Here is a 27,806-nt window from a genome sequence, read left to right as displayed (position 1 = left end):
TAAAACAGGACCATCTTTCTGACACCCTCATGTCTCTGATTGGCAGTATAAAGCGACTGTCTGAGATGACTGTGTGACTGTCTGATTTCACCAGACTGCACACATGCATGCTCAGACATACACAAACACAATCTGTCAGTCAGCCTGATGTATTATTTTTGCTTTTGCATGTATTATGGATGCACAATTAATTCTACTTCCCTTGCATCAATATTTTCTATTTGCAATGTGTTTTTGCAGTGACTGAGGATTGAAACTGATCACAGATATGGATGCACACAAATGCAATGATGAATCAGAGGTGTTTAAATTACTACCTTTCAAAAGTTTGCTACTGCCAAGATTTTCTTATGTCTTTTATGCTCACCAAGGCTGCATTTATTTAATTAAAAATAGAATAAAAACAGTATTATTGTGAAATTATTACAATTTGCTGCTCAAGAAACATTTTCCTATTATTATTGTCAGTGTTAAAAACAGTTGTGCTGCTTCATATTTTTGTAGAAACTGTGATTCATTTTGTTTAATATTCTCTGATAAATAAAACGTTCTAAAGAACAGCATTTATTTGAAACAGAAATCTTTTGGAGCATTATAAATGTACTTCTGTCACTTTTGTCCATGAAGTGCATCCTTATTGAATAAATGTATTAATTTTGTTAATTAATATATTTATTTATTTTTAGTAAAATTAACATTATAAATATGTTTACTGTTATTTTTGGCCATTTAATGCATCCTTGCTAAATAAAAGTATTAATTTCTTTAAAAAATATCTTATTGACTCCAAACTTATAAACAGTAGTATAAATAAGTTGAGTAATTCTAAATGATTTTGGATTTAGATAGACACTCTAAGAGGGGAACCCAACACAACTTGAATTTTTCCATAATCAACAAGTCCATGAACTAAGAGAATAAGTAATTGCATAAAATACATGTGCTTAGCTCATGAATATTAATCATGTGACGTGACATTCACCTAGTGGTGCCACCTGGTTTTCTGTGAGGCAGACATTGGTAATTAGGCACTAACATTACAACAGATCATGACTTCATGATTGCGTGTTTATTCATCAAAACAAGCAAAATAAAACTCCTAAAAAATATTATTTCACAAAACGTTGCAGAGGGTGAACAGAAATCTTCCTGCATACAACTTTCAAGCTATAAACCTATTGTGGATTGCGTGCAGGTCTAGATAATCTGATTTTGGAAGAATTTGATAAGCAATGTTTCAGTTCCTGTTCCAGTGTCTTTATTTATTTATTTTGTATTGCCTCTGCAAATATGAGCAGTTTGTGACACGGTTGAGATCTTTTCTGAAACTGGAGATAGGGTTTAGTTCTCAGCAGTAAATCTGAGACTTTAACGATTAGTTTACACAAACAATTGACAATTCTGTCATTGTTTGCTCTCCCTCATGTGGTTTCAAACCCATATTTGTGTGGGTACTAGTGATGGCATGTACCTGTAATTGTCAGTGCTTCTGCTTCTGTATGTTGTATACCAGTACAATTAAGGCCATGATGTGTTAGTGCTGTCTGCAGGCCTTCATAGAAAGACAGACCAGCATCTGCTCCTGGAGGCGGGTGTGAGTCTGAATCTCATGCTGATCAAAGGTGTGAAAGCATCCACTCAGGTAGAAAACAGCCATTGCCATGCCAACGGGAGTGGGAGACATGTCTTTGTACCACTCTTTTTCTCTTGTCTTCCCTTTCACTGTCACTCATTCTGCTTGGTTGGTTTTATGCTTTCAGTATCCTCTGCTTTATCTGTCACCTGTCAAACTCTTTCAGACACATTCAGGGATGAAGAACAGGTCCCGGCAAACTGGCTTTATACTTGTGTACTGTGCACTGGAGAATCTTTTATATCTTTTGTCCCATTTGTAGACCATTAGCATAGTCAGACAAATACACACTATGTTAGCTTTCCCATTCATCTCATTGGCAGCTTATTGACTTACTAAGGACTGCTATAAAGCAGTAGGAACAAAACTGACCGAAAAGTGAAGTAACAAAAGAAATCTCTTATGCACAATAATGCTGCATTTATTAAAAAAAGAAAAAAAAAAAGAAAAAGTAGCAGTTGACTCCACACCGAGCGGCAACCTCACGCTCTCTCTCGTGAAGCCAATAAGGAAGTGACTAAAACTGCAATTCATCGACTGGCCGCTTGAGGCTGGCTGCAAAAGGGAGTCAGTTCCATAGACTCCCCATGTTAAAATGCCCAACTTTACAGCAAAAAAAAAAACATGTTTACAGCCTGGTTCTAAAAATTATTTTGGTCTATATAGTTAATTTTGCCCTTCATGACAACTGTGAGGGGGGTGAATTTTTTTTATAACTCACCTGTTTAAAAATTATATTAAGTCTCGAAATTCTGCATAATTAAGGGCGCGGCCATTTGAGTGACAGGTGGATTGCCGCTGCTGACAATGCCTTCGCGCTAGGTGGGCGTGGCTTCAGCAACCAGCTCCCGCCTTTTTGCCCATTTTCGATTTTTTCCGGGAGAGTCGCACGGTGACGCGCTGCCAAGATGGCGACGGTCCGCTCTGCACACTTTGAGCTTCAAAACCGCTATTGAGGAGTCTATGGGTGACGTCACGGACACTACGTCCATATTTTTTTACAGTCTATGCTCCACACATATGCATTACCATAAAGTCGAAGACCTGTTCATTTTGTGTGTAGTTGTGTTTAAGATGCAATAGTTGGTTTCCACATGCCTCTCATTAGCATATTAGACAACACTTAGCTTATTCCTTTGTTCATTTATAGATCATTGAACGAGAAATTCATATTTAAAGTAGGATTCTGCAGTAATGCTAGAAAACATTTTTGTGTTCGTGTTCAGATTTGCATATTTGCTTTTTAATGAACAAGCTGTTCACTATTAGGATACACTAAGCTATGCTGCATGCCTCTTTTCAACCATTTGTGAACAAAATCAGATCGGCATAGGTGCTAAAAGGTTGATTTCATACCTTAAATGAAGCTATTTGGGATGAGTGAGAAGAGCCTGTTGATTTCTGATTGTGCAATATGACAGTAAAGTTTTCCCCTATAGTAAATACTTATTGCCAGAGGTATCTGAATAATGAAGCATAAAAAGAAAATATGGAAACATCCTTCCCTCTTATACATCTGTAATTGTAATATGTGTAGTTGGACTGTTAATTTAATGAATAATTAATAATAATTAATGCAAAGTGTGCATGTGTATAATAAAAAAATAGCATAGACACTTTCTGTAATGTTTACTGAATGATTTACTCATCTGCCAAAATATTATGCCTTTGAGGCTATTCATTTCATGGCAAATATGTGATTAATTTGAGTAATAATCATGTTCAGTTTAAAATATTTTTTTAATAGATTGGCAGCAAATATTTATTAATGGATTGTGGGATGGAAGTCTGGGTATTGAGTGAAAAAAGTGAAAGAGAGAGAGAGAAAAGAAGAGGAAAGTACCTTTGGGGCAGAATTAATAATGTAGGTATTTTGCATCATTGATGATTCTGCAAAAACAAAATGGAGTGAGGCTTGAATCAGACATGTCAGGGAAGACTGGAGGAGAAAATGAGGGTTGAGGAGGAAATCTTTTCAGCTCAAAATCTTTTCAGGCCAAAATCTTGTCTTTCTGTTGATGAATCGATATGTTTCAAAAATCACATATTTCTATACTAGAAATGTGCTGCACAGGGAACAGACATTGGCGGCGTCTGAGTGCAGAATGCTTATTGTCTGTGATTGTACGAAAGCTGACAGTAAGGAAAATGAATGTCACTCATAGCTGCTGGTTGCCAAGGAACGTGAAGTGAGCCTGAAGTGATTGTAATTCAAACTGGCACCTGGTTGCAAGAAAAATAAACAGATAAACAACACATTCAAATTTTAAAACTTATATTATTCTTTTACCCATCCTGCAGTGGCACAGATGGCAGATTTGTGTTTTAGTTGTTCACTACCTGAAAGTCACAGTTCACTGTTTGACAACATATAGCACATCAAACTATTTTTTTTTTTTTAAATGATCAATCGGTATTTTTCTTTTTCCAGTAAAAATATCTCACATATATAGTGAGGAAAAAAAAATATTGTTAGCAATTGTGGTTCTCAAATTTTTCCTGTTTTAAGAATGTTTAAAGGAATAGTTTGCTGAAAATGTAGACTCACCCTCAGGCCATCCAAGATGGAGATGAGTTTGCTTCTTCATCAGAAGGGATTTAGAGAAATTTAGCACTACATCAATTGCACACCAATGGATCCTCTGTAGTGAATGGGTGCCGTCAGAATGAGAGTCCAAACAGCTGAGAAAAACATCACAATAGTCCACCAGTAATCCATTCATCTCAGAGGATCCATTGGTAAGCAAGTATTGTTAGTCACACTAAATTTCTCTAAATCTGTTCAGAAGAAACAAACTCATCTACATAATCTGAGGATTAATACTTTTTTAAGGAAATTCTTTTTTTCAAATGTTATGCTTCAGAGTTAGACGAAGAAAACTGATTAAGATTTTTTTGTTATTACTTTTTGCAATGCTTAAAATGGCAAAATGCATAATAAATAATTATTTTTAATGACCAATTTGTCGAAATGCCTTTAAATAAATCAGATCTGAAGCAGGTTTGGCAGGTCAGACTAATCTTATTTCTCTCAAAAGCACCTCCCTGGCTTACTTTTTATCTAAACTGATCCCTAAAGCATCTTCAAAGAACGTCTTTAGCATTTCATCAAAGCACACATTCTTTTCATGGGTCAACCTACGGCTATATAATCACAGAGATCCCTCAAATGTCACTGTTTAAAGGCAAATCAGATTGGCTTGTGAGTTAGCAGAAATGTGGCAGCAAGCTTAAAAGAACCACTGTATGTCAAAATAAAGCCTGTGGATACTCGTATACAGCACAAACCCCAGGGGGTTTGGACCTGGAGTTATATTTGGCAAATAAATTGAATTTGGACCCAAACACAGAAGAACGATGCCACCTGCTACCAGTGATAGGAAAACAGAGGAAGACTGTCTGTGGGATTTCATGAAGAGACATCAGCCTTTGAGAAGATTGTAATAATACATTTGCATCTCAGTGTGGGTGTATGTGTGTGTGTGTGTGTGTTTTCTTTAGGAAATGAATGTTGTTTTGATCTCTGTCCTGTGGTTTGTGTGGGAGTATATATTACAGGACTCCCTTTTTCTAATTAAATCTCTTCATTGTTGCTGTGTGACCCAAAGTATCATGTACATCTGTGGGGCTGAGTGATTTTCAAGGGGGCGTATGTCTGTGTGTGTCTGTGTTTGCAGATAAATAAATAAAATTATCTTCTGACAGCATAAACATTTTTACTTGGTTTTAAAGGTGAAGTGTATAATTTTAGTACCATTACTGGCACCAAAAGGAATTGGAAAAATAATGTCTTACAAAAGGTTTCCTGAAACCACCCCCTTGTCTGCCATTGGTTAACTAAAGAGAAAGGCACACCCCAGACTCACATCATTGGTTGTCATGCTAGTCTAGATCCTCATACAAACTGATCAGTGTTTTAATAGCACTACAGAGTCTACAGAAAATGAAAAAGAAGTACACTTTAGCATGCCTTAAACAAGAGTACTTATTATGGAAATAATGTACTTAGTTAATTGTGAAATGAATGTAATGTTTTCAGACCCTTAATTACAATGTGATTTAAAGTAAACCTTTCATTTGACATCATAACAAAATGCACTTTTTACAAGTTTAAGTTTGTTAATACAGTGATGAAATTGCATGTTCATGTACACTTAAGTGCCCTTTTGTTTCATTAATATTATATTATCTGAAAGTAGCATTTTACTTGCTTCTAAGATTTTAAGTCTAACTGCACATTCAATACAATTAAGTGCACTTCTTTTTTTACAAGGAAATGGCATATATTTAACTGCATATTAGACTGGGAAAGTATTTTAATATTGAATTACACCTTCTAATAAACTATATCTTTCTGTAAAAAATAAAAATAAATAAATAAATCTGTTATTCTAAAATATTTCTGTTCTCTTACAATCAAAGGAGCACGTTTTGACTAGTCTAATATTCAAATCTAAAAATGCAGTTCAGCTGAATGTTAGACTTTGAACTTAATATGGATGTCTAAGCAACTGTACACTAGAACTGTTTTGGGAGTGTAAAGAAGATTTATTTTGGGTGAGCAGAAAGGCACTGATTCTGTCTGCTTGCGGCCTGCAAACATCATCAGAAACAAACAAAAAAAAATCATAACAGCAGCTTTCACCAGCAGCAGGGATCCAGTTTTCAGTGCGATTTGGCAGAACAATGGTGAACTCTGACTGTGAACCTTACTTCAGAAATTTTTTGAGAAGAAAATAATACTTTAGTAGGTTTTATCAATCTCTTACATAGCTCTAATATCATCTCTTCTTACAGACTGTATGTTTCCCAGTGCCATTTTGTACAGTACAGTACATCTATGTTCTTACAGTATTTGAACTTACAGTACTTGCATACACAAAGACATGTCATAATATGCTCATGCATAGACAAATTGGACACATAAATTGGTGCGAAGAAGTCACTGATTAACTGCTTTGTCTGTTTTGACTGGATTTGACAGTTTGCACTAATTTCTGCTATTTAAGTAATTAACAGGCAAGTCTTATCAAGTCTATGATAGAGTACATACTATATTGTGTGACAACACAACTTTACAGACCCAAATCATCACAGAAAGAAGCTTCTCAAAAGAAATGTATATGCACGTAAAGTCAGACATTTATAGTTTTGCCAAATAACCTCATATCAAAGAGCATGAGGGTAGAAGCGGTATGGGCTGCATTTCTGCTTGCCATCATAAGCCTACTATGATTTTTTACATCGCACCAAAGAGTACATGAGAAGACTTTTCATGCTGAAACTTAAGTGGGCCTTGCAAATAGACTAAACGCACCAAATAATGACTCAAAAAGAAGAAACAGTTGGTTCGGTTTGGCAAAGTCAAAGACTATGTCATAACAGGCAATACATGCAAGAAAGCTCTCATCTGATTTCTGCAAAAGCTCTCAATGCCAGCTTTTGAAGCTAGAGGATAATATGCACATAAATTGTATATTTGCTATCAAGAAAAAAAAAACTGTCTCTGGGTGGTACCATTTCAAAAGGTACTATAGATGTACACTTTAGATAATAATATGTACTTTAGAAATACTAATATGTACCTTTAAGGTACTAATATGTACCATTTGGGAGTAAATAAAGTACAGAGATGTACCTTTTAGCTTTTGTAGCTTAGGGTAAGTCATTGAACAAAGAATCGCAAAGGACGATATTCACTGAATAGATGTTTATCAGTATTGATACAATGAAGATGAAATTTACATACTGGCAACTCATGCTTCTCACAAGTTGGCAAACACAGATGTCAGACAAAAACAAACTGTGCGTGCTCAGTTTATTTAGTTTTTCTTTCTTGTTTTATATCTACAGTGTTCTCCACCAAAAGCTGATTCTCGAACCACACTAATGTACTAGACATTAAAATTACTTGCTTATGATTATGCAGTAATCAAATTCCAAAGGCCAAAGATGAGTTTGATAACACTAAATGTTATAATGACTTCAAATACAGCTATGACATCTAAATCAACAAATTTTAATTACTGGTCATTTGTTGCAAAGTCCCACCCATTTGAGAGATCACAGTATCCTCATATATAGAAGCCAGGCTTACAGGTGGGACAAAAATACATGAATGGTAGACAATCAAATTTTTTTCTGTTGAAAGAGTGACCACCAGTGTGCATGTATCTATGCAGAACCTAAAATTATGTGTTTAGAGTCTGCTATCCAACCAGCATCCATCGGTGCGCCATCAAAATCTCCCATAAATACAGTATATTGACATATGTTAATTATTCACAAACAAAAACATGGATTATTTCATGCAACAGTTTTACACTTTTATTCACTAACATTTCAAAAATGCACATAAAGGTAATTTCTATATAAAGTAGTCTTAAAGCAATCCATACAAGCAAAGAAGTTGAAAAACACTCGTTTTTGATAAAGTGTAGCCCACTTTTCTTTAGCACATTATAAAATTAATGCTTGTTCTGAATTCTGACATGATTGTTACCCAGATTTGATCATTTTCAGACAAACACTGTGATGTGAATGGAAGCACACTCAATGGCATATCCCAAGCTCTGCCCTCAGAACAGCAGCCTTCTTACCCCTGTCCCTGTAATTTAAAGTATTGGAAAGCACAGCTCATAGCCAGAAAAAAAAGGATTTCAATAAAGACCATGTATCCAAATTCCCAACCTCTATTTTGTTAAAGCAGCAGCTTTTCCTTATTTGTTATAAATTACCGGATTTACAGTCCAAATCTTTCTAATGCTTGTATATCCGTATTTAGTTTTCTCATTGAATTCTTCTGTATATAATTTTTTTTTTTTCACTTTTCAGTCTTAAAACAACACTTCAGAAGAAGCTCTGCAGTGACTCTGTGGACCTCTCTGGCATCCCTTTATCAACTCGCGACATACGCCACGTGGCGTATTACCTCCAGACCAGTGGGGGTGCTGTGATATCCGTAGATCTTAGTTTCACTGAGCTCCGGGACGAGGGCCTACGTCTACTTCTGCCCTTCCTGGGTGCATTGCCCAAACTCACAACACTGGCTCTCAATGGGAACCGTCTGACTCTTGGCATCCTTAAAGATCTGACTGAAGCCCTCAAAGATTCCAAGTTCAGTTGTCTTGCCTGGATTGACCTGGGCAACAACGTAGACATATTTACCATGCCACAGGTAAAACAACAGAATCTTAAAATCAATCACAGTCCTTTTTATTGTAATAATTACACTGTGATAAATGCTTCATTTTGGGTAAAACACAGTTGTACTGCAAGACTTGGTGCCTTCTTTATAAGATGTACAACATGGATTATCCAAGTAGGACTTCCTTGATGCTCCTTGAGCAATATTTGCTGACAAACAGTCATAGCCCTACTTTAACCTACCCCTAAAATTAGAGACAAGAACGTCGTCTGCCTATCAAACCTAGGCCCAATCATATTCCTTAGCCTGTTGTTCCAAGACCATCAAGGATGTTGATACAGGAACTACTTGGAATCTACTTGGGTTAATCAGGTTATGCAAGATAAATATTTGCTTTATATGTTTTCACTCACCATTTTCAACTGGCAGGGTGAACCATTTAATAAAAGTCCTATTTGGATGGGACTAGTTTTCCCTGAGGAGAAAAGCATCAATTTGTTTACATTAGTAAGCACATTAGGTATCCTGAATTAACAATGAACAATACCGTTAAAGGATTGTTATTGGTTCCTGTTAATTTCTACAGTATACATTTTATATATATATATATATATATATATATATACAAAATATAATGCATTATAAACAAACATGAATTAACAATTAACAATAGTATATTTATAGACTAACACTGACCTAGATTAATAAGTTTTGTTACATTTTGATTGTTCATGATACCTAATGCATTAACTAAAGTTAAAAATTGAACTATATTGTGAAGTGTAACCTTCTCTGTTAACTTTCTCTGTGAAGTAACTGTTACTTACTGCTAGTATCCCATCTAATATAAGAAATAAATTCAGTAAGGAGACTCCATGATTTTCTGTAACTCCCACAACCAGACAATAGACATTCTACAGACATCATCTGTAAATAATTGCAACTGAAAAGCTGTAAACTGTTTCTACTCTGTTCTCAGCCTCTTCTGGTGGCTCTACGGCGTCGCTGTAGTCTAAAGAGCAGTCTGCCCACCATCTATGAGTACACAGAGGGTCAGCCCTATTGCTACCGCATGGAGAGCTCCATTGAAGAGCCCAGCCACTATGAAGAAGAGGAGGAGGAAGATGAGGAGGAGGAAGAGGAACTGGAGCCATGGAGCATCGGGGAACAGAAAAGTTCAGGTAGTTTTACCCTGCGCCATTGCGAGAGGTGAACCGATCACGATCATTGTCCCCTGACGATGGGATAAAGAAAGAATGGGAGAGTGCAGGCAAGAGATCTCTCTTCTCTCAGTACCATTTCTCCCAATCAATACCTTTTACCATCTCCCTCCTCCACTGCAGCCCCATGACCTTCCCATTGCGGTTATGTGTGAACCAACAGCAGCACATTTAAAGAGCCAACTAACCACCTGAACACAGCAAACGGTGAAACACGCTGGTTTGAAAAGCTTCACCATTGACTTACTGTGTTGGCAGATGATGATCCTTGACTCGAGGTAGGGGTTCATTGGAGGGGCCCACAGAAAGTTGCGTAAAAGATGCTTTCTTACGCCACTCTTTGGTCACGAAGAACGAGTGACAGACAAGAAAATTACCAGTAAAAAATCCCAGAGTTTGACAGAGTCAGTTGCCTGGATGATGCATACCAACGGTGGATTTGAAGCTCTACAGACCTGGCTTTTAACTAAGGTATGGTTGGGAATTTTGTAGGGTCTGGTCAGGTTTGGTCGTATTTGTCAATGTTGCATTGCTGAGGCCGTGTCTGCCGCAGCAGACCGGACCTATCACCACTCTGTGTGTGCTCTACTAATCTCCCAACAAAAGCAATGAAACCAGCTCAACAGACTATACAGCCGACCCACGTCACGTGACGCAAGCAAAACTGCTATGTCAAGACTTTTGCATTCCCCCCCCACCCCCTTTGCAAAATTTTAACTTGCGAATACCCACGCACTGCTTGTCGTGTAGTTGTGAATGATGATTAAAAAAACGTAACACTGTTGATTTGCCAGCGTCTGGTTTTTGTTGTCTGCTAATGATGAACAAAGCTATCTTAGAAGACAACAGGTACAAAACGTTGTTGTATATGAAAGTTTACTGAATGGATTGTTCACCTTTTTATGTTCAGGTCATCTTAAATATACCTCTTAAATATGTCTTTCTGTGTCAATGCACTGCTGCTCCTTTTGGAATCATTCAATGCAATATGGTGGTTCATTATGCTATATTTCTGTATGGTGCATTTTAATATCTCAAGCACATTGATTAATCATGTCTGGTCAACTTTACTTAAAGCTTCTTAAACGTTCTTAACATCATGCTCAAAATAACCTTGCCTGTAACACAGAGTTGCAGCAACACCCCATCTATTTTTAAATGTAATTTTGGCAGGCAATTCATTAATGATAAAATAAATGGACGTCGAGATAAAGAGCTAATGATTGTTCCATGGCCTTCGATTACCTGAGCACTTTAGTCTGTGTTTTCATCAGGTTTGTGACTGAAAGGCTTGTTGTAGCGATGTTATCTTGTAACATGAACATCTTTGTCATTCTGAAACAAAAATGAGCCAAACAAATAGTTACTGTACTAACCAGCACTTGTGGTTTGGGGGTAAAGCTCAGATGATCAAATAGTTAAATGTCAGTGTTATTTATGATGTATGTATTCTGTTGTGTGTATTTGTTTAATGTTATCTTAATGTTTTCCCAGTGTTGCTGTTGGCTTCAGACTATTATATTCTATGTAATATTCCACAACATGTGCTAATAAGTGTCCATTTTTAAAAGGCCTAACAAATTCAAATGATGAATTGACCTCTTGTTTCCAAAACTGAATATTAAATTAATTTGGACTATTTAGTACCTGTTAATTTATAAAAACATCAGTCTTTGCATTTGTTGTTTGGCTCTGTATCTAGATCATAACAATTATCTGGCTTGTGATCTGCTTATCTGGGATATTTAATCTGCATAAATCTGTTACACCATGATGGTGTCAATACCCACAATGCTAAGCAAGCTGATACACTCAATGTCAGATTATTGATAGAGAGCAGTTTATTTGTCATGTTGTTTATGTGTCAGTCTGAATTGGCTTTGTCTGTCCGTGTCATATACTGTGTCCTCTGAATCTGTGCTTCAAACAGTTTATAAGATTGACTGTTCAACGCTTCTGGAATAAACTTTTATTAATAAAACCACGAGTATAGCAAAATAATACTTGCTTGTTTATATTTAATATGGAAAATCGGTGTGAATACGTTTGATGTGTTGAAAGTGCCTGTGGGAGGCTGTTGAGGTGCCACTCCATGATGGGTGGTGGTGCTAGGATCTGTGACAGCTTGAGGGAATTCACACACTTCACACACACACTTCTGAAATTTAAAAGTATAAGATGAAAAAATTTTTAATTCTGTCATTTACTCACCCTCATATCATTCCAAACCCATACTTGCTGCTATTTTTTCATGGGAAAAAAAATATTTTTAAAGAAATTTCCTATAGCTCTTTTTTTTTATACAGTGACAGGTCATAGGAAACTGAAATGTTTCGCTCCGAAATGTAATAGTCACAGAGGAAAAACTGGCCATCACACACCAAAAGACTGAGGATCATATATTACCAGACTTTGAAGTCGTTCCAATCACAACAAACTCACGCTGAAACACGTGCCTTGTTGCTAGGCGAGTGTGACAGATGAAAACAATGTGCTCTAAAATCGGCTCAAAATAGCAAACATGTTTGATATCCTCCGACTGGATGGATAGTCTAAAGCTAAAAAAGCCTGAGACCATCATACAATACACGATTTTCAATGAGTACGTTGAAGCTGTACTAGACCAAATTATTTCGTACAAAATCATCACCTTTAATGTAAATTTCAGACTGACTTGCATGAGTCACGAGAACCAGTGGCATTTGATGTCCAACCTCACGCGATGCGTCTTTTCTTTCTCAAAACTGTTGTCTTCAGAAGACTTGCAATATAGCATACAAATCATATGGACTGGGGTTTGTTTTTTTGCTTGATGATAGCTTCCCTTACCAAAAAGTAGTATATTTCAAGGTTATTTTATTAAGTATACTTAAGTAAAGTTCAAGTATATTTTTAAGTATACTTTATGTAGCAAGTATACAAATATCAGTGTTCTAGTAGTATACTTGTAAGTGTACTGTTTCAATACTCCTTGGGACTAAATTGGCCCACTTTCTAGTATATAAAAGTATACTTTTAAGTATACTTTAAGTATAACTGTAGCAAACTTTGAGTACACAACTAGTTTACCTCTGTGTTTGTAATTTGTACTGCAATTATACTAAAAGTATTAAGTATACTCTATGTTTGTGATAGTTTACTAATTAAATACTTTGTGCACTTTGAATTATAGTCTCAGTAAACTACTAGTTTAGTAGTTTTATACTGCAAGTATACTCATAAGTTTTCTTTATGTGAACTTTACATCAGTATACTACTATGTCCCTTTTTAGGTTTTAATTTGTATATATTTTGTTATATGAATATCTGAACATACAAAACATTCAAAGAAAGAACAGGGTTTCTGCTTGTTAACAAAAAATTTTATTATAGCTTCATACATTCTTTTTTTAAACACTTTAATGTGGGTTAGTTTAATAAAAAAAAAATAAAGAAATAAAATTTTGAACAAAAAGCTGAAAAAAGATTATGAATTGGATTCAGAATGATAATCAAAACGTAGATGGAGTCGATCAACACCCCAGAGCTTGACTGTAATTATTACCTCTTCATCGGTCGACATTTTATTCCGTAACGTTACAGTTTTGATGCTGTTTCATGTCAGATGATCGTGTTAGATTACATGTGTTAGTAACTGTTGTTTCTTCTTCTTCTTCTTCACTTGTGTTTTTTGGAAATTCTGTACAGAAGATGTGTACTAGCGCCCTCTACCATATAACAGTGAAAACACAGATTCTAGGAGCACAAGTATAGCTCAAATATATTTAGACTTTTTGTAAGTATAAGTCAAGTATACTTAAATGTCATTTTAAGTATATTTCTGAGGAGTACATAAAGCCCATTTCTCAGAAGTACATAAAAAGTGAACTAAAAGCATACTTTCCTATTTTTAGTTTAAAAGAAGTATACTAATAGCACACTTGTATATACTTCTTTTTCGTAAGGGTTGAAAGGAATGGTCACTATAAACTCTTTCAAAAAAATAAGATTCTCCAAATTCTTCATGTGTTCAATTGGGAATAAAATAAATATAATAATTGTCTATCATCCTTCTAGAGACATGAAGCAGGACACAGACGCCCAGTTCCACTCAGTTGTGCTTGTATGGTTCTTGTCAGTGTGTGTATATAATTGTGGTTATAAAAAGTGTGTGCGTGTTAAACATCTGTAAATAGATCTTCAGCAGTGTGTACACTTGCTTTTGTCACTGTGATCTCAAACAAGAAGTGCAGACTGTTCTGCTTTCGAGACAGTCCCATTGAGGCCTTGAGAATTATGCATGTCATGGTCTGTGTTGGTGTGACAAGCATACAGACAGACTCAGGTCACTGCAGAAGAAATAATACCAGAGATATACTACCCAGATATCCACCTGACTGTATGACTTACAAAACAATACAAAACCGTCCATTAAATGTACAAGATAATTGACCTAGCATTGCACCAATACAATAAAAGGAGTCCTCTGAGGTCATTTTTACCACAAAACTCAAAATTTTTGCCAGTTGCATTTATATTGAACATATAAGGGAATATTAATATGAGAATATTAACCTGGTAACTGCCAGTCCCACTTTTTAAGCACCAGAAAATTACATTTAAATCTTATATTTTATATAAAATATTTGTTTTACACAACATATTGGAATCTACAGCTAAAGCCATAACTGAAAAATTTCTGTTCCAAATTTAAGGTTGATATCTCAAAAAATTAGCTTTTAGTAAAATTTTGCATGGGAGCAGTAACAAACTTTTACATGACCACATAGCTCCATTGGTGAACATAGACGGGTGCACCCATTTCCATATATGGTCTGAGTGATTTTTTCATACCTTTCATAATATTTATGAAGAAGACATTATATTCAGAAGTATTATGGGGAGTTTGTCACTATTTGATTTGAATTCAACTTCTAACAACACAAAGTACCTGCAGCGAAAACCTTGTGTGTTACAGTTCGAAAATAGAGTTCAGTAGAATATAAATATATAACATTTTTGAATATAAATGTATAACAAGGGACATTTTAGCTTAGTTTGATTATATTGACATTTCAACAAAGAAATATTTTGCATGTCATTTTCATTCATTATGCTCAGTCCTGAAGGCTCCCATGGTGTCTTACGCCCAGCTGCGCACCTTGTGGGGTCTTCTGTGCTGTCAAAGCAAATGGGGTCCTTTTGATCAGAGCTCACAAAATGTCAGAGCACAGTCAGGCAGCGGTAACCCCACCAGGATGAACTTTGAAGCTTAAGAATGTACGCCTTCACTTGTCTGAACTCTTGGTACAGTTAGTTCTGAGGATGTTTTTTCTCTAAGAACATTCAGCTCAAATAACAGCGTGATGGATTGGCTGGGTCAAGCTGAAGCTGTTAAACATGAGGGCAGGGAAGCTGGCAGAGACGGACATCAGAATCATTACTCTGTTCTTTGCAAAGGCTCTTTGCCATTTGTGCCTTTACTGTCACATTAGTCAGAAGGATGAGGAATGAGTGTATAAGGGCTGTCGCTGTCTAAGATATCTGCTTATGGCCTCTTGGAGAAAAATACAGCTATAGAACAAATCAAATTATTCATTTAAAAATACATAATCTTGACAAAGGACAGAAGCAACAGCTAAACAAAGGAAAACTGGATACTATTTGTCCCTAAAAAACTGACAGATACATTGTAAACACTGCATCTGTTTTTGAATGTTAAATCTACCTTCTACCTAGTGCATACTAAATACTAATGCTCACTAGTATGTATTACAATGTGCACTTCATACTATATTATAAATAACTGTGCATTCTATAAAGTATTACACTGTCTAGATAATTTTCTTTTCTTTTACACAAACTATTTTCAGCTGAATTAAAAAAAGACAAACCTCCCACTTGAAGTAAGTGCAAACAGTGAAGTCTGGCATCCAGGCAGCCTGAAAGAGAGAGAGAGAGACAGAAATGTGTCATGTTGAACGATTTTGCCATCTAGTGGACATGTACAAAAATACATTAATGACAAATCAAAACTGTTCATAAAACCAGCTACACTGTAAATAAACAAATAAATCAATAAATATAGACTGCTGTGATTAGTTATCCCAACTTTAAATTCAACATTAGAATAAATAAACGTGTTTCAACTTTAAGCAAGGGTCTTCAGAGTTTTTCAGGGTAAGGACCCCTCAGGTGACAGAGACATGGAGCGGGGACCCCTGATACAAAATATGTTAAGCAGAAATTAAATTTTTTGCATAAAATTTAGATTTATGCATAATAAAAAAACATGTTTAGATAAAATTCATTAGTTGTTTGCAGTTGTATATTATTTTAATGGATTTGCATACAGTCATACATTTCAATTTGACTAGTCAGATGGGCATTTATATGTACCTGAAGTTTACTAAACATGTTGTGGCGTTCTTGTGGACCGGAGAAGAAGAAGCATGCGTTGGCGACTGAAGAGAAAGTAAAGAAAATGCTAGTTTGTATTTATTTATTTTGGTGCACAAAAGCATTCCCTTCGCTTCAGAAAATTACAGTTGAACCACTGGAGTAACATGGACTACTTCTGTGATGTTTTTACTTCCTTTCTGGGCCCTCGAAGTGAAAGTTGCTTAGGCTGTCAATGGAGCGAAAGAAACCCCTCTGACTTCATTTAAAATATCTTCAGTTGTATTTCGAGGATGAAAGGTCTTAAGTTTGGAACAACTTGAGGGTAAGTAATTAATGACATAATTTTTATTTTTGGGTGAACTATCCCTTTGAATCACATCTAACTTACACAAATTAACCATGGTTTAACTACAGTAAAAGTGTACTAATCATGGGTTTTTGGCGTATTGATTACCATTTGCACAGTTTACTACAAGCACGGTTAAACTATGGTTATTGTAGCAAAACCATGCTTAATATGTGGTTACCATGATTTAACTAGTAACCCTGTTTTTTTGGTTTATTTATAGTAAAACCATGGTTAATTTTCATAAGCGAATACTTACATACAATACATAAATCAATAGTAAATTATTTCCATATATATATATAGTCTTGGTCTTCAAATGCTGAAATTGACAGTTTCTCATATCTCAAAGCATTGTTCATGACTTTTATTCAACAGGTTCATAACCAAAGACAATGACAGGAAAAATGTTGAAATGTTAAGAGTAAACATCATGTAACGGCCAAGATGAAATAATACTTTTATGAAGTAACATTACTTCTGATCCCATGCTAATCTCAATTCGGCGTGTGCTAGTGTAACTGAATATGCATTAATCTGCAATACTTCCCGTTCATTCCAAAAGAGCAACATATGCAATTACGGACTCAATAAATGTTCAGTGGTTTTCTGGTCACATGCCAGAAAAGTAGTTTGAAACATTTGCATGGTTGATTCTTTAAATAATCAAGCTGATAAAAAGACAGATGTTGGTGTTTTAAAATCATAATTCCTTTAACAAAAATCCAAATTATTGCTAATATTAACACACAAACAAGCACACAAAGACAGCCCTTAACTGATACATCTTCTGCCAGTTTCATTCACATTTACCAGAATAACACATGTATCAGATCTATACGCACTTAAACGTGCACAATGATTTACTTTTGAGTCTCTAAAGGAGTTTGTGCACATCATAGTTCCTGTCTCTTCTTCAGTATAATATCCCGCACAAGTGCTGTGGCTTCCTTTCGGATGTCATCTATGGGCTCCTCCGGCTTCCAGAAACGCACCACCTGGCCCTCGGGACTCACGAGAAACTTCCAGAAGTTCCATTTCGGGATTCTCTTTACTGAATCTGGAAATGTACAAAAATATCTCATTAATATTATTTTCATTTAGCAATTGCCGTCATTTTAAACCAGTGCTCAGTGATCTAAAACCCCACCTCAGGCTGTTGTTGTTGTTATATTGTTTGGTTTGCTTGTTTTCTTTAGATGTATTTTTATGTTTATGCATTTGTAAAGTATTTTGAACACTGGCTTGTGTTACATAAAGTAAAACGGTCTCAGTATTAGTAATAGTAGCACCAGCTGATCACAGGCTGTCAAAATTGACGCGACCATGAGGGGGCGCCTTTCCCCGCTCTGAAGAACATATGCCTGGAAGTTTCAAAACATCGTTCTCGTGGTTTAATTTTTATTTTATTTAATTTTTTTTGTTATAAAACGTATTAATTTTATTTGCAAAAACTTACCGAATGAGGGTTATTCTCATGTAAAACCTACCTGTGATAAATCTGAATGCGGGCTCCGCCTCAGACCCCATTATTTTGATCTTGCTGAAGATGGGGAATGTCACACCGTAGTTGGATTTGGCAAAAGCCTCGATTTCTCGACTGGTGCCTGATTCGGTGTCACCGTATTGCGAGCAGGGAAAGGCGAGCACGTTAAAATGTGACGTGCCGAGCTCTCGGTGAAGCTCCTGCAGAGCCCGGTAATTCTGCTCCGTTAACTCGCTTCCACTCGCCACGTTTACAACCAGAGAGACCTATTATCAGAGACAGCGAGACCTCGAGTGAAAACACCGCTGCACGGGACGCATTTGTTCAATAATCCATTTTCAAAAGCTTCACAAATTATGTAAAACCATTTAAAACAAAACTTTTGTGCCTGTGAGATTGCATAACTTACTTTCCCCCGATACTTCTCCAGTGAGACTGCCCTGCCTCTCGCGTCCTTCACTTCATACGAGTAAAAATCATTGGGTTTTCGCGACTTTGACAGTTTACTCTGCAGTAGGTACAGTGAGCCCATGCACACGGCCACACTCAGCAAGACCTTGATCAGTCCTGATCTAGAAGCAGATGATTTGGTGGGGTATCCCCCGAGAGCCTCCATGATGGAGGATAAATATGAGGAGGAATCCGGGTGAAAAATTTCCCAATCCCAAGTATGGCTGGTTTTTTTGCAGCCAGAACGGGCGTGTCGAAGTGCAGAGGGGTATGGCAAGCAGTTTTAACATTTAATCTATAAACCATACTTCGTATTTTCATGCTACTAGTACTTTTTTTTTTTTTTAGATACAAGTAACTTTTCCATTAAAGGGATACTCCATTCCAAAATGAAAATTTAGTCATTAATCACTTACCCCCATGTCCTTCCAAACCTGTAAAAGCTTCGTTCGTCTTCGGAACACAATTTAAGATATTTTGGATGAAAGACGGGAGGCTTGAGACTGTCCCATAGACATGCCAAATGAATAACAGTGTCAAGGTCCAAGTATTAAAGACATCGTCAGAATTGTCCATCTGCCATCAGTGATTCAACCATAACGTTATGAAGCTCACGTCATTCCGTGTCAGATTAATCAAATTTCAGAAACCTCCCAGGCTCAGATGTTTGATTTTGCTAATATTTTTCTGAATAAAAATAAACATGTATAGTGATGACAGCCAAAATATTAAATGTAATTTATGTACTGTACAGGTTGAGTGTTTGTAATATCACAGATGAAGGTTTTGCTCCTCTGACTTCAGCTCTGTGATCAGACCCCTTTGAGAAATCTGGATCTGCATGGACATAAACAGAAGATTCAACAGTGAAGCTGCTCTCTGCTGTACTGGAGAATAACCAGTGAAAACTGGAGAGATTATGGTCAGATTGTCTCTCTGATAGTCACACATCTTTTTCCTCATTAAGGCATATTGTAACACTTTACAATAACAGTGCATAAATGATAATACATAAATTAAATATTACTTTATGATCTAATAATTAATGATGGCATGTACTAATCAAGAACTAACCTTAACTAAGACATAATTCTTAAAATAATATGAATTCATGTTTGAAAACTTACCACAAAGAGTTAATTAATACATTAACAAACATGTATCAAGGTGGTCGTTATTCAAACATGAATTCATATGACTATTGTAGTAGTTGAGGTTACAGTAGTTCTTGATTAATACTCATTATTAGTTCATATTTAAGTAATATTTTATTGGTAAAAGGTTCATAAGTTAACATTAGTTAACTACTTCAGTTAACATGAACAAAGAATGAACAATACTTCTACAGCATTATTAAACTTAATGTTAATTTCAGCATTTACTAATGCATTATTAAAATCCATGCACTGTGACTTAACATGGACTAACAATGAACGACTGTATTTTTATTAACTAACATTAACAAAGATTAATAAATAATGTAATAAATGGATTGTTCATTGTTTGTTCTGTACATTAACTAACATTTAATAATGGAACCTTATTGTAAAGTATTACCACTTAATTTTGGTATTTGCATATGATTATTCATGATTTTCTGTTAAACAGTGACCGAACCACTTTAATATTCAAGCTCTGAACTCTTGCAGTATGTTCTATCAGTGGTGAAGGATTTTGAATGAAGCCAGACATGCATGATGCTGACATTTACACTTATTTACATTTTAAAAGAGAGAAGATATGAATAAGCTTTCAAGCACAAATTTGTTCTAATGCTTAAAAAAAAGAGCTCCACGCACTGCAACTGATGAAAACACATTGAAAAACACAAGAAAATATGAAACATTTCCATTGTTGTCTGTGCTATTTGTGGTGTGTTTCTGTATTTGGTTGCATTGTGAGTATTTGCAGCATGTGTTGAAGATGTTTCCACTGACTGTGGAACAATTGTGGTTCTGTGAGTATACATATATATTTTTTTATTCAGAGCTCATACAATTAAAAAATAAAGGTCAATAACTGGCTGCTGCATGTAGTGAAAGGCAGCACTGTTCATTTACACATGCACAGCTCATGATCCAATGTCCAAGACAAGTAACTTGACAAATTAATATTATATAAAAATCAATATTGAAATATAGTGCAGTGTTCTATATTGTAATGGACTTAATTTGCTTAAAATAATTATCTCATTAATATTTCATGTTCATGCTTTCATTTACTTTAATTTCATAAATCAATCACAGTACAAAAACTTTACAAAATACCAGAGAAGCTATTGTTTTTACCAAAATACCACTGTTATTCAGTTATTGCAACCATATTTAATGTAACAAAAATGCAATAACTACTATGGTATATTCAGTAACACCACTGGTACTTTGAAATAGCCCATGGATTAATTTACAATGTTATTTAAAATACTTTAAAGAATAACATAGTATACAACCAAAAAATAAACATGGTAGTACTACAGCACTCAGGTGTCCTTCTTACACTGTAATTATACATTTAAGTACTAAGTAATATTAATTAACTACATGTAATTGCTATATGGTTATGGTTTGGCTTTCATGTAATTATGCATAATTTATTGTTATTATAATAGTAAGTACATGTAACGTGTAACAAGAACCTCTTAAAAATTGTTACCGCACTTTTTTTAGTGTTGGTATTTCACATTAAAGCAGATTCCCATATGAACATTTTTTATAGTATTAAATTAAGTTTTAAAGTAGTAACTATCTTAAGGAACTATTATTTTGGTGTTAAAGACAAACACATTTTTTTACATACAATAAGTTTTTTGGATGATGGATTTAAAATCCACTCAAACATCTTAATAGGAATCTGCCCCTTCAGTTTGAATAAGCATGACACTTAAAATGTTTTTTTGTTGCAAATTAGCTTCCCATTATACCACATGTATAATAAAATGGTCAGAAATTTTGTTTTTTACATACAAAATAACATTTATTTCCTTTATGCACATGGTACAGGAAACAGTGTTTGGTGTCGTTCATGAACCGCAGCAGCTGAGGTTTCCTAAAGATGACTGACCACAGTCATCCCTGACGACGGCAGCTCCTGATCCAGCAGGCGGAAGAGCATGGAGCATTTGTTGCGCTGAGAGATGTTGCCTAGAGTGTGATGCAAGCGCGCCTGTAGGTAGTGTATGTCTCTCATACGCTCTTTACAGTCAAGCTGAGAGAAATATACAGCTGCCTCATCCAAAGTGTGCACTGCTTGTTCCAATGCTGTAGGAAAGAAAAATACATCACTTAAACGTATGAAGTTTGATGCAAAATACAATGAGATGGATGACAAACACGACTTAGGCAGTACCAGTCAGTCTGTGTTCCTGTGCAGCAGCTCCTGCTAAAGCCATCTGACAGCGAGCGGCCAGCAGCAGAGCTCTGCCCTTGTCTATCAGAGACCCGTGAGCCAAAACCGACTCCAACACGTCCTGCACCAGTACAAGAGCCTGCTCAGGGATCCCCAACATCAGCTATGAAGAGAGATGATCAATATCAGACATTCCTAGTGAACAATTATACTATTTCTTCATTGTTTAAAAACTCAAACACACAGGTGTACTTAAAAACACAATGAGTCTCATGTGTTGGTGGTGTATGTTGGTGTACCTGTGTAAATGCCAGGTGTAACAGCGTCTCCGAGGTCAAGCTCTGCAGGTTGTGTTGGCGTGACAGAGCAAGAGCCTGTAAGAGTAACGGCAGAGCTGTCGCAAAACCAGACGAGTCCCAGTGAAGTTCTGCAGAGGCCAGCATCACCCTGCCACACAAACAAGAGAACAGAGCAGTTCAACAAGACTTCAAATAACAGCAATTTGAAAATATAGTGCCCAGTAAAAGATTCATTTTGCATTTTTCCTTTTCTTTTTGTTTTTAAATTACAGATTTTTTGTCATAATTATAAATATCGTCCCACTGAGTTGAATACAGGGCCATAGGAAATGAACTTTTTCCAACTCAGTGATTCTGGTTTTTTAATTTTTGTATTTTTTTTCTGACATGTTGGTGTTATATCTTTCACTTGGATGTTATAAGCTGCACTGCGTAAATACAGCTGGATAAAACAAAAACTGTGTCTGTCTTCATTTCAGGCTGCAAAGCAACAAAATGTGATTCTTTTCTATACTCACTGTATGTGTGCAGGCATCTAGTGGCTGCACCATTGTATTAAAGATGATACAACCTTAATTTTTTCCCACCAGGTGCTACTAATCTGCCTCCATTCAATGGAATTTAAGTACTTTTGCTCCATTTTTCACTAAAATACTGCATCAGTTGGAAAATTAGCTTAAAAATGTTTTTTTTTTAACAGTTTTTTATTTTTTAAATATTTTATATAGAAATAAATGGCTCATAATTTAGATAAGAATATTGTTTAGTAACACAAATATTAAAGAAAAGCACTGAAATGAAATATAAAAGTATTATATGATGAAGGTCTCATCCTAACCCCAAACTTTTGAATGGGACACACACACACACACAATAAATATCTTCAAAAAGAGCAATAACATCCATTAAGAATACAGATTCAAATGTGATTTCATGCTGAAAACCTCAAAACTTCCTGTTTCCAAGTTTCAATTAGATCCTGAGTCCCACACATCTAATGTGATCACAAACACACACCTGATGGTCATCTCTATGTCCTTACTCTTCTCGCACTGCTGCTGCAGCTGCTGGAGAATCTGAGAGGCTTCAGTCGTTTGATTCAGAGCTTTCAGCAGCTGCGCTTTCCTGAACAGACAAGCACATTAGCAATCACTTGTACATTTTAATCCGCTAAAAAGAGTATAAAATCTGCAGTTATCTACCTGTACAACCCCTCAGTGCTGTTTAAGGCAGAGATAGCTGTGACATGGGGTTCAGCCAAGTGATACTTCCCATCATTCATAGCCTTCTCAAACTGAATTTTCAGATCACACAGCATCCAGAGCTGTTAGAAATAGAAAAAAAAACATACATAATTGGAGCTGCTGCTGATCAATGTTTGATCAAACCTGTATTTTGCTCGACAGGCTTACTTTGGCATGTTGGGTATGAGGAGGAAACTGCTGCTTCAAGTGTTTCATGATGTCACTCACAACAGCATAAAGGCCCTGTGGATGAAAAAACAAAAAACAAAAGAAAACATGCTCAAATCTAGCATTCAACACACAATACATGAAATCAAGCTTATGCACCAAGAAGCACTTGCACTCATGTATTTTTATTTGTGTTCATGTAGTTGTGTGGGAGTTCAGGTACCTGCTCAGCATGGAGTTCAGCCAGATGGCAGAGAGCGACGGCAAAGGCCTCAGTGTTGTTCTGCTGCACACTAAAGTTCACCGGCTCCAGACTGTTCATATTTAACAGGAGCTGAGCCTGCTGCCGTGCCATAGTGCTACAGAGAACGAGAGTTGTAGAGTTGCACTAATATCAATGCTGAATGGAAGCGTGAGCCCTTACACTCTATTTAAAGATACCGTTTGCATATGACAGTAAAAGCAAAATTGGAAATGATCTCATTTCACAATTCTCATATTTCATAATAAAGGAGTTCCTTTAAAACACTTAATCAACAGAAGGCATCCAGAATCTGTTTTCTGACCTTTTGCCATACATCCTCCATATAGAGGTGGTCTGTGCCAGACTGATTTCTATCAGCTCAGAGAGGCTTTGCTTCCAGTGCATGATGTCGGTTCCTCGCAGGGCGTCCAGCAGCTTGTTGGCCGGCATGCCCTGCTTTGCTCCTTGCTGGACCAGAGACTGAATGCCTAGAGATGCCAAATACTGCAAAACACAACAGGGAGCGTTAATTATTTATTTCATGGTATAATGACCTTGGGAGAGATTAATACGCAGTCATTTAATGTGCCAGATGTCATTTATTATTCTAGTCTTCTTGCTTCACATTACATATGACTAAGAAGAAAACACTGCAGTTTAAAAGGGGTTACAAATGGATACTTTTTAAAAGTTACTTGCAGGGAGACAAAAGTGAGCTGCAATTTTCACAGAGTCTTCAGTCAATACCACACTATCAGATCCTTTCATCTGTTCCAGGGTGTAGAGCCAACTCTAAAATCCAGAAAAATTAAATATATGAATACAGGACAACCTGTCTGACATCATATAAATATATACAGATATATAAAACAGTAAAGAATTTGAATATTGACTATTTGCTGGTTATTAGCCATGAAAATGATCATCTGATTATCAATATCAGCCCAATTTTAATTCTGATGCATCCTGATTGAATATATTAATGATGAAAGAGAACCGAGAAACTGTTCCTACCAGACAATGCTGAAGACACACATGGTCATTTGCTTCCTGAGCAATGCGGATCGCTTCCTGCAGAGCCAAATCAGCCTGTTGACTGCACAACCACAAACACAGACACAGAAAGCAGTTACACTCACAGAACTACAGAAATGTTCAGTTCAGAAGCTACAATTCTGGCTGCTATTTCTTTTTCCACCAAAAATGAAACGCTCATGACACAATCCAGCGCTTTACAACATAATCTGGAAAACTAATACGCACTAGTGTCCGAAGCGACAGTGCAAGGTTGCCAGATTCAGGACAGCATAGCGCAAGCTGCGGCCATAGCCTTCATCTCCATTGCTCTTCCCCTCTCCACCGGAAAGAATGAGGCGGTCAAAGTAGTGCAGGAGGCTGTGAGTGGAGATGTAGATATCCTGAACTCGAATGCTGTTCAGATAGCTGAGATAATGCTGTGGAGAGACAGAGAGAGGCTCACTTATATTAAAACCAGATTAATCATCGGTTTCTTGAAAGAGAGGATTTCAGCTTACAGCTTCAGCAAAGTCAGGATTGAATTTGAGAATGTTGTTGAGCTCGTCCTGTAGTTTAGCCGGCGACATGGCCTTGTTTTCATCGTTCTTAAGGAGGTATGCCTGAGGGAAAAAAAACATGGTGACAATTATATGGTGTAAAATTGCGAGGAAAAAAACATGGTGGCAATTATTTGGTGTAAAATTGAACACTGTCAACATTTAATAAGGTAATCATAAAAATTGCCCTTAAAAAAAAAAAAAAAAAGTGAATTCCTGACTAACAAACCTGTCGTGCAAGGAAGTATTCTGCTTGTTTTTGAGATAAAGGACCTTGGCTCTCATCAGATCTGATGAAAACAGAAAAGAAACCCCCAGTCATGTCCATTCAGACAACTAAATGAATACAACCCTGATTCCACTAATAACACAAGTAACTCGCTGTCCCCTCTGACCTCAGCTCGGACTGGTGAAGAGATGCTGTGTCCAGCTCGTCTTTGTCTATGTGCTCAGCGCTGGGATCCTCATTGCTGGTCAGCTCCATGTCTTCTGTGGGCAGAGCCGACAGTTCGGGCTGTACACGATGGCAGTACTGCTGCAGGGACTTGTACAGCTTATACACCTGACTGAAGGACAGTTTGTTGTAGGCCAGCAGCATCTGACGCATGAACAGACCTAGAAACAGAGAGAAAGTGATCAATGGTTCAGGGGTCTTAAGAATGAAGTTCTTCTTAACTACTATTTTAATGTTCTAGCATATATTAAAATTAAAGATATTTTGTATCATTGCTTCTTAAAATTGCTCTTAACTTTTAATCTCACACATTTTACATTATGAGATTTTTTCTACTTAAAAATGGGTTAATGGACAAATATATTGTTGAGATTTAACATTTTTCATTTATTGGATTAGACAAAGACGTTTCATGAGTATGGAAACAAAAAAATTTTTAGGAATAATTGCACACCTACAAATGTCTAATATTATAATCTAACATCTTCCTAAACATTTTTCATTAATCTGGCCAGAGATATTAAATTGGGCAATATTAAAAGCACGTATTTGTACCAACAACACTAGTTTTGAACGCCTCTGAGTCACTGAAAGCATTGGGCAGAATGGTAAAAAAGTGCTCCATATCCTGCAACTCTCCATCAGCCATCAAAAACAACCTGAAAAACAGAAGGCGATGGTTTTATAAACAATTCATACATGAAATTTGATCAAAAGCAGAACAGTTCTTTATTAAGAGAAGATGCATACCTGTGCTTCACAGCATTGACCATACGAAGACAGCACTCCTCTACTATCTTCAGAAACTGCTCCAGAGTCAAATCTGGACCCTGACCATCACAAACACAAATCACACATGTGCTGTGCAGTATGACTTTATCTAAAAAAACACACCACATGTGTGCATGTACCCTTGTAACTGTTGTGTGTGTTAATTAATATTACCTTTAAACTAAACACATTTTAACTCTACTAAATTGCAACAAATGTGTAAAACATTTAAATACATGACACACGAGTTTCAACAGAAAAATAGTTAACACAAGAATTATGAATATTACATATATTTATGCATGAATATTAAAGACGTCAAAAAGCACTCCTAAGTTCAGTTTATTGCATTTAATAAAAATGTAAACTATAATACATTTAAACTACGAACATTCAAGTATTATAAAGTATATTTTTTCGCATGCTGCACACCTGTTGTAAAGGCAGGATGAGTTTATTCAGGCGTCGTCTGTCTAGAAGCGCCATTGGTTTGGTTGTGGACATCTCATGCAGTAAAGCTAATACTGCGATCTTATATGGAGTGACCCAGTCCTTAATACCGAAGATATTCGCGTGGACAACCCCATTGGTCATCATAGGGTTGAAATACAAACTTTCATGCACACTGGCCATGGCCTCTCTGTACTTATATTCCTCAAGGGTCAGTAAAATGAAATGTATCGGTGCAGTAAATTCTTTAGTTCAATGATGATAATAACTATGCTGTTATGGGATAAGCTAAATAATCTAGCCTACATTATATTAGTAATAAGGTAAAAACATCAACGGCGTTTCAGATGCAATAATGGCAATTTGAAACCTTTCTTACGTGCGGAAATCTATATTAATAACCATGTTTGATAGGTTAGGTTAGTCATCATATTAAATATATTCACACGGATCCTTTGCTAATCATCTGACGGAGCTGTTTCTTCAAAATACCCTCCAGTTCCGTTTACGTTTCAGGGCGCAGTGGAGAGCACGGACGAATCGATTTTGTTTTAGTGCGATTCAGTTCTTCGAATCGGTTCTTTTGAACATTTC

The 27,806-nt window shown here is 36.2% G+C and overlaps 3 protein-coding genes across 3 annotated transcripts in view; 1 reads left to right on the top strand and 2 right to left on the bottom strand.

The window, feature by feature from the left end:
- lrrc75ba (leucine rich repeat containing 75Ba) overlaps positions 1-11,998 on the top strand; it is a 27,661-nt gene extending 15,663 nt beyond the window's left edge. Inside the window, exons 4-5 of the mRNA XM_042762611.1 lie at positions 8,468-8,810; positions 9,760-11,998. Coding sequence (XP_042618545.1) covers positions 8,468-8,810; positions 9,760-9,993 — 577 coding nt within the window. The 3' untranslated portion in view covers positions 9,994-11,998. The remainder of the gene's footprint in view (positions 1-8,467; positions 8,811-9,759) is intronic.
- Positions 11,999-17,079: 5,081 nt separating this feature from the next.
- On the bottom strand, positions 17,080-18,904 carry gpx8 (glutathione peroxidase 8 (putative)). Its single transcript, XM_042762609.1, has 3 exons — positions 18,623-18,904; positions 18,218-18,479; positions 17,080-17,787 (listed from the first exon to the last, which is right to left on the bottom strand). The coding sequence occupies exons 1-3, from the start codon at positions 18,827-18,829 to the stop codon at positions 17,624-17,626; spliced, it is 633 nt and encodes a 210-aa protein (XP_042618543.1). The 5' UTR covers positions 18,830-18,904; the 3' UTR covers positions 17,080-17,623.
- Positions 18,905-21,609: 2,705 nt separating this feature from the next.
- Positions 21,610-27,748, bottom strand: anapc5 (anaphase promoting complex subunit 5). Its single transcript, XM_042762604.1, has 17 exons — positions 27,195-27,748; positions 26,742-26,821; positions 26,547-26,650; positions 25,933-26,152; positions 25,767-25,827; positions 25,499-25,600; positions 25,227-25,417; positions 24,978-25,059; positions 24,663-24,755; positions 24,286-24,467; positions 23,943-24,078; positions 23,720-23,794; positions 23,510-23,631; positions 23,325-23,432; positions 22,308-22,455; positions 22,009-22,171; positions 21,610-21,920 (listed from the first exon to the last, which is right to left on the bottom strand). Exons 1-17 carry the CDS (start codon positions 27,393-27,395, stop codon positions 21,709-21,711), a joined length of 2,280 nt encoding a protein of 759 aa, XP_042618538.1. The 5' UTR covers positions 27,396-27,748; the 3' UTR covers positions 21,610-21,708.
- Between the last annotated feature and the right edge of the window lie 58 nt (positions 27,749-27,806).

Source organism: Cyprinus carpio, chromosome A8 (assembly GCF_018340385.1).
Source record: "Cyprinus carpio isolate SPL01 chromosome A8, ASM1834038v1, whole genome shotgun sequence".
In the NCBI taxonomy this organism is placed as follows: Eukaryota; Metazoa; Chordata; class Actinopteri; order Cypriniformes; family Cyprinidae; genus Cyprinus; species Cyprinus carpio.
Note: the sequence above shows the minus strand (reverse complement) of the source record. Positions and strands in the feature narration are given on the sequence as shown.

Bases quoted from the DNA above. Each gene is read 5' to 3' on its own strand.
- gpx8 (XM_042762609.1), bottom strand. From the start codon at position 18,829: ATGGAGGCTCTCGGGGGATACCCCACCAAATCATCTGCTTCTAGATCA. The intron at 18,480-18,622 runs GTAAGTTATGCA...CTCTGATAATAG, and splicing joins TGGAGAAGTATCGGGGGAAA to GTCTCTCTGGTTGTAAACGT. The intron at 17,788-18,217 runs GTAGGTTTTACA...GTACATTTCCAG, and splicing joins CGCATTCAGATTTATCACAG to ATTCAGTAAAGAGAATCCCG.
- anapc5 (XM_042762604.1), bottom strand. From the start codon at position 27,395: ATGGCCAGTGTGCATGAAAGTTTGTATTTCAACCCTATGATGACCAAT. The intron at 25,060-25,226 runs GTGCGTATTAGT...GTGGTTGTGCAG, and splicing joins CACTGTCGCTTCGGACACTA to TCAACAGGCTGATTTGGCTC. The intron at 23,433-23,509 runs GTAGATAACTGC...TTGTCTGTTCAG, and splicing joins AGCACTGAGGGGTTGTACAG to GAAAGCGCAGCTGCTGAAAG.